This window comes from Diuraphis noxia, unplaced genomic scaffold (assembly GCF_037042655.1).
Source record: "Diuraphis noxia isolate RWA-SAM2 unplaced genomic scaffold, SU_Dnox_SAM2 contig0001, whole genome shotgun sequence".
Taxonomy (NCBI): domain Eukaryota; kingdom Metazoa; phylum Arthropoda; class Insecta; order Hemiptera; family Aphididae; genus Diuraphis; species Diuraphis noxia.
The window spans coordinates 27,248,534-27,255,897 of record NW_028301711.1 but is presented as its reverse complement, the minus strand read 5'-3'; the positions used below and the strand labels follow the sequence as shown (position 1 = coordinate 27,255,897).

General features: G+C 37.0%; 1 protein-coding gene across 1 annotated transcript; it reads right to left on the bottom strand.

Annotated features, from left to right (window-relative positions):
* Positions 1-249: 249 nt before the first annotated feature.
* LOC149060443 (protein ZBED8L-like) lies at positions 250-819 on the bottom strand. The gene has a single exon (XM_089229160.1). It carries the CDS (start codon positions 817-819, stop codon positions 250-252), a length of 570 nt encoding a protein of 189 aa, XP_089085286.1.
* Between the last annotated feature and the right edge of the window lie 6,545 nt (positions 820-7,364).

The window sequence follows — 7,364 nt, the reverse complement described above, 5'->3', positions numbered from 1 at the left end:
ACCATATTTATAAAAAGTTATTTTTTAGTCAACCGTATTTTACGTCTGATAAAACAATCGTGATAAGAAATATTACCATTTTGGGAGTCATTGATTTTCGCCAAACACGTTAACGTTAATAGCAAATGAAGTTTTTGTGATAGCTTTTGATTTTTCTTCCATTGGATAGATAATTCAAAAATCTATAGCCCGATATAACATTTATTCTTCTATGAATCGTCAAATAATTTAAATTGATAAAAACGTGTATTACACGTCAACAGCAGTGAAATGGTTAAAAGCGTTGTCTTTTATTTTAGTCTTCCATAAAACTAATTTTCTTTGGAAAGCCGTAATTTTATCAAGAAGCTCAAAAATGTGGGTTTCATTTCCTTGTAACGATTTATTTAATATATTTAGCTTTGAAAAAATATCGGAAAGATATGACAATTTTGTAAGAAAATCAGTGTCTTCAAATTTGTTGTGGTATTCATGGTGGGCTAAAAGAAAAATATGAAGTTCTTTTCTATGTTCGAATACTCTTGCCACTACATTTCCACGTGAAAGCCATCGAGAATTGCAATAGTAAAGTAAGGAAGTGTGCTCAGCTCCCATATCAACACACATTTGTTCGAAACATCTGGATTTCAACGGACGAGTTTTGATGAAGTTAACGATTTTAATAGTTGATTGCAATACCTCATCAAGAGATGGGCTGATAGATTTTGAAGCGAGAGCTTCTCTGTGAATTATACAATGAGTCCACACAGCAAATGGGACTTTTCTTTTAATGAGGGCTTGAAGTCCGGTTGTAACATCCTGACATCGAACGAGCTCCATCAGTATAAATACCACAGCACATTTCCCACATTAAATTATTTTCCATTATGAAAAAATCGAGCATTTGGAACAAATCTACTGCTCCAGCTTGACTTTTAATAGTTCGGCAAAAAAGAAGATCTTCGCGAAAAACGCCACCATCTATAAACCTCAGTAACAGATTAGGTGGCCATCATTATTATTATCAGTGGCTTCGTCCAGTTGTAGAGAAAAATCCTTGCCTTTTAATTTATCTATCAACTGATCGTTAATATCTTCAGCCAAATCAAGTATTCTGCGACTAATAGTAGTATCTGATAATGGCGTGTTCATTAATTGCTTGGCAGCAGTCTCCCCAAGCATAATTAATACCATATCCATTGCTGCCGGTAAAATGAGCTTTTCTGCGATAGTGTGTGGTTTTTTACATTTAGCGACCTGATAAGCAACTTTGTAAGATGCAAGCAGAGCCTTAGAAGGGATCTTAGCATGCTTGGCAAAGGTTGTCTTTTGTTCACGCATTGCTTTTAATTTTGACTCAAAATATGTACGTGGTTTGTTTCAAAGTTTCATGTACCGTTTCCAAATGACGTTTCATTTTATTAGGGAGCATGCTTTCAACAGCCATCACTTTGAAACAAATTACACATTGTGGACGTTCTTCATTCTCCACTACCGTATACGTAAAACCATAATCCATGTAAATCTCATCATATTTACGGTGTTTTGATTTTCTTACAGTATTAGAACTATCGAATTCCGGATTATCACGTTTAGGTCTGTTCAAAAATTTATTCATCCTGATAAAACTCTAAAACTTAACTAACACGAGAAAACTATCACTTGTGTACACGTAAACACGTTAATAGTCAATGGATAAACACAACTCGCGACTAATACTGCCAAACACGACATACGCACTGATAATTTAACGATGGCAGTCGATGGTATCACTATCGCGACTTACGCGACCAATTAAAGCTATATTTAGCTATATTCATTCGATTGTTGTAGAGTGTAGACTGTAGACAGTGTAGACAATTCAATGTTTCCCATACGGTGTGCCTCAATTATAATAATAAACGTTTTTCGTAAAAATATTTTATTAATTAAAAATAATTTATATTAAAAATATTTTAAAATTTTTATTGGTTTTCAATTATATGACGCAGCTCCCTTCGACAACTCCCGCGACGCCCCTGGGAGCCGCGACGCACAGTTTGAATACAGTCAGAAGATTTGTACAGTTCTAAAAAATCAGACTTCACTTTACGTTCTGTTAAAACAGCAGTCATTGTTACAATAAATGAATTAAATTTTAAAATGAAAAAACACCACTTTAACGTCTTAACACCGATTTATTAAACTGGGAGTAGGTACTAGGTACACATACGTGTTATCACGTTAACCTCAATAAACCAACTAAAATCCGCCCGGCAGTGCTACATACTATATGATTTGGTCGGTCGGTAGGGCGATCAGATGGTATGGCCACCTGACAAGACCCGACAGGTTTAAAGTCAGACGACACGTCTACACACGACCTGATATGACGTCTGATCTGACCAAATTATCCTGTCAGCCCGACCCACGTCGGGTAATCTTCGATAAGCTTCGTCAGCATTCGGTTCCTACATATAATCGTGTAATAAAACGTCGCGTGTATTTTTATGATAGCTATTTGGCGTTTGGCAATTATAATCGGGATATCCTCAACCGCCACCGCGGTAATCTCGAACAACTATTTATTATAGTAGACGGTATAGTTGTACCACAGATTATATATATTATATTGTAGTTGTACTATGTAGTATAATGTATAATCATATTATAATACGTGACACACTCACACATATAGGCGAATTACTGCATATTTTTATTTTATCACACAGATAAAAATGAGACAGCGTTACCCATGTTATGATTGATATACTCGTATTATTTAATACTTATACCTACTTAAAACGCTTATAAGTTATAACTAAGTTATAGGTAGGTGTTTAATTGTATATCAAAATAATGTACCATCATTAATTTATGATATAATTTAATGTACCTAGTACCTACCATTTAGGCACTATTCACACTATAGGTAACGCAACGGTCCGATCACGCATACAGGTGTTATGGATTTTACACACAACACAAAATAAAATGTACGCACCAATTGAAGATTAAAATAATGAATGTATTTTTATTAATATTGGTAGTAAAAATCTTAAGTATAGCTACAAATTGTTAATCGGACACTGGTTATTCTACTGCCTGACTCCCCTGTGTGTTGTCGTGACGGTGCTCCGTCTCACATAAAGAAAACCCTTATTCAGCGGTTCCCACGGTAGCAACGTCGTATGACACACACTCTGCGTTATCGTTGTAATAAAATATGTGTTAATATATGTTAATAACATATATAGATATATAAAACTAAAATATGTACCATTCAGGAGTTCTTAACACAGGGTGTCTAGTATATACAGGGTACAACATACCCCCCGAGTTAAACGGAAGCAGTCCCTGCGACCTTGTAAATACAAATTACTAAATCTAAAATAAAATCTTAAACTAATAACATGTTTGCTTAATATTTTAGGTGCGCTAGTGTACAATATCGCCACATGCGCCTTGCTTATTTAAATCTACGTTAAGCTAAATATTCTATCAGTTACATGTTACTTTACAAATAAAAGTTATAATCATATATTTAAATTTGAGTTTCCGCTACAACATCTCGTGGTTGGTACATGATGGGTCTCCTAGCAGTATATTTAACAAAACAGAATAAAGAACTCAAGAGAGTATTATAAGAATGGTCGCGATAATAATCAGAGATATGATAATATATAGGTTACTTTCTGTTGGAGTATAATTTTTATTTTTCTCAACTTTTATCATTTCCTCGATTTCTTTTAGAGATTTAGAACGCCGTGATAAATCTTCCAGACCAATGCTGTTATGACTCTCCGAAAAATTAAGCGCTTCAAAAAGGTCCTGAGAAATATTTGTTACTAAAAGATGACCTAGACCCTCACTTTATATAGGATTATAAAGATTTTGGCTGGAATTCCTAACAATCGCTTGCGATGGAAAGAGAATAGTTTGTTTTGCATATAAAACACATTGTGGGTTTAATGTTATTTGCCCTGTCCCATTAAGGATGATGTTGTGCGGATCCTCATTAACACGCTTAATAGCTACATTTTCACTTACTGCTACGTACAACCATGTATTTGTAGATTCTAAGCGACTAAAAATGGAATTATTAATTTTTACATATTGAACTTTACATACAGACGAATTTTCCTTCAGACCTAAGAGAGAGTTAATCCCACAAATTGTATTTGTCGAACTATACATGCACATGATCTGCGAGCAATAGAAAGAAATGTCGATGCGTTTACAATTCCCCAACTGTGATTCGGTTAGAGGGATAAAATATTCTCGATTTGAGCTAAGTGCTAATACAGAAGGTACAGATGTAAGAATAGAATATGTCTGGCCCTGTTGTCGAACAGGAAATGGTATGAGCCTATAACCCTTGTAGAGATTAGAACTGATTAAAGGGATCTTTTGTATAAATATCAGGGCGTTGCTTGCGAGTAAAACTGAAACTTGGGTAACCTGAATGAATTTTGTGATTCTAAACTTTTCTAATGGGAAAGGTAAATTTGAGCCTATGGGTAGAGTTAATTGAATTTCTCGTAAGTGTTCCACATATTGCTGATGAGTCATGAGGCTCGGATGAGCTTGTCCGTGGATTGCAGAGTTCACAATTTGTAGGAGTTTTTGTACACCAAACGCCTGTTGGGTAAGCAGTAAGCTTATACCTGTCACTTGCTCACTGAGCATTTCTCGAGCGTCTAGTTCTGATAGAGTTGAAAGCAACTTCCCCAATTTTTCACTTAGATGGGTGATCAATTCCCCCATATTCTTTCGTTCTTTAGAAATTGTTGTCAAAGTTGAGTTTATATCGTTAACCGTGGCTCGTTCAATTCTGGTCTGTGCTTCTAGAATGTTCAGGGTATCAGTTCTAGCATTACTCAATTCCGAGATTTTGGAGTTTAAGAACTCCGCATCCTCATCTGAACACACGCCGAATAAAACTTTGGTAACTCTGCCAACTGCATTGAAAAGACCTCTTCTTGCTCTTGTTGATTGGTAATTTGAGTCTAAAGATCCTAGAATTTCTCCCTTAACCTATTCGATTTGGTGAAAAATCGATGTTGTGCTGGATTTCAACCATTTGCAAAATAATTCGAGTTGTTTATGGAAAGCGACGATATCGTTGTGATTAGTGTCTAAAGCAGAGATATTCAGGAAGGTTACGAGTTTGAATTCGTTGACCACTGGATGTACTGTGCCCATGGGTTGATACAGGATGCCTGACTCGGGTACTGAATTTATTGTGTATCCTGTCCTCCCAAATACTATATTGGTCTGAATGAAAAATGTTGATCTGTAACATTATTTTTTTTTTCTTTATTTACTATACTAATATTCCCAACCATGAGTAACTCACATCACTCTATGAAAAGTTTAACAAGGTTTTTATGTACTTTTGTTTTCTTTTTACCCCTGAGGATGGTCACATTGTCGTTACAATTTAGTCCTAGGACTTGGTAAGGTCCAAGCCATTTGGCACTCAGTTTGCCTTTTCTCGCTTTGTCTTGTAGCAGAACCCTATATCCTACATGAATGTCAACGGATTGTGTGGTTTGGTCGTAGTCGAGCTTGGTTTTCTGTTTCTTTTGAATTAGGCGTTCTCGGGCGATCTGGTGGGATTCCCTTAACTTCTGTTTGGTAGACATCATAATTATAGCGGGCGTCTGGGGCTTTTGTCAGTGAATTGGGCACCAGCAAGGTCTTGCCATATAGTAACTCATAAGGTTGTTTACCCGTAGAGCTATGCACCGATGAGTTATACACGAACATTGCATACGGGACGTACGAATCCCAGTTTTGCTGGTTGACATCTACATAATGTCGAAGGTATTCTCCTAGGGTTCTGTGGCTCCGTTCAAGTGCCCCGTTCGCCTGAGGATGGTAAGGTGACGTCGTGGAATGTTTTATGCCGATAAGCTTGCATGTTTCCGTGAAAACTCGACTGAGGAATTCGGTACCTTGATCACTTACCAGTCTCTGAGGCATCCCATGAATACATATGAAAGAGGTTACAAAATGGTATGCTACCGTGTTTGACTCCTTATTGGCCATGGGTGTTGCGATTGAGAATTTCGTCAGGTCACATTTCATGGTCAGTATATATGCGTTACCATCAAAAATTCGTGTTAATGGACCCACAACGTCTATAAATACTTTCTCGAATGATTCAGACGCTGTGGTGCTGATTATCATGGGTTCCTTGGTGTTACGGTTAGAAATTTTATTTACTTGACATGAAGTACATTTGTTAATGAATTCGGTAACATCCTGTTTCAACCTTTCCCAATCATACTGGCACTGGATTCGTTTTATTGTCTGTTGTATACCGCGATGACCACCTAAGACCGTGGCATGATGTTCATGGATTATTGCATGTTTGTCCAGCTCGGAAGCGTTTTGCTGGGAGATTACTTGAATCGAAATGCCGGAGTTTTGAAAGATGTATTTTATCATCTCTAGTACGGTAGATTCATCCAGCTGATCTAAGCCACTACCAATACGCGGCATGGCTAGCTTTTTAATTTCGACCTCTTGACAGAATCTTCTCAGATTCAGTAAAGATTCATAGATATCTTGAAGAGTTGGTTTCTGCCAACATTTTTCCTTTGTCACCAAATTCAAAATGTAACGTGATCCCAACTTGAAATAAGCTATCTCTGTTTTCTTCGGGTGCTGTTGCTTTAGTTTCTCTATATGACCATATCTCCTTCGGAATTCTAGGGCTATCCCTCGGATTAATTTAAGGTCTCCTGATACACAATGAACTAAATGAAATTCTTCGGGGGTTTCAAAGATATCTCTCGAAACTTCATGTACATTTGAGTTCTTCACATTTTGACTAACTGGGTCTTTCATGTATTCTTCGAACGATTTTAGGGTTATAATTTTATCCTCCTGTGAAGTCTGAGATCTGGTCCTTATTATATTCACTCCAGCGACGCGGCTCAGGGCGTCCGCGTTAGTATTGGTTACTCCGGGTTTATATACTACTTCATAATTGTATTCCGCTAATTTCAATCTCCATCTCATCAGCCGAGATCCCGGATCTTTGACGTTGAATAACAGCGTTAGTGGCTGGTGATCAGTGAAAATCTTAAACTCTCGTCCCAACAAATATGGACGGAAATGCTTGACTGCCCAGACTATACTCAATAGCTCTTTCTCAGTAGTACTGTAGGCTTGTTCTGCTTTGTTGAGTGTTCTAGAAGCATAGGCGACTGGGAGATCTTGTCCTGGAATACCTTTGGATAATATGCTACCGATCGCGAATTGGCTTGCATCGGTGGTCAGAATGAACTCTTTTTCAAAGTTAGGGTACTGTAGAATTGGAGCGTTAATTAATTTTTCTTTTAACATATCAAACGCGGTTTGAGCTTCAATCGTCCATTTGAATGGTACGTTTT

Bases quoted from the DNA above. Each gene is read 5' to 3' on its own strand.
- LOC149060443 (XM_089229160.1), bottom strand. From the start codon at position 819: ATGGAGCTCGTTCGATGTCAGGATGTTACAACCGGACTTCAAGCCCTC.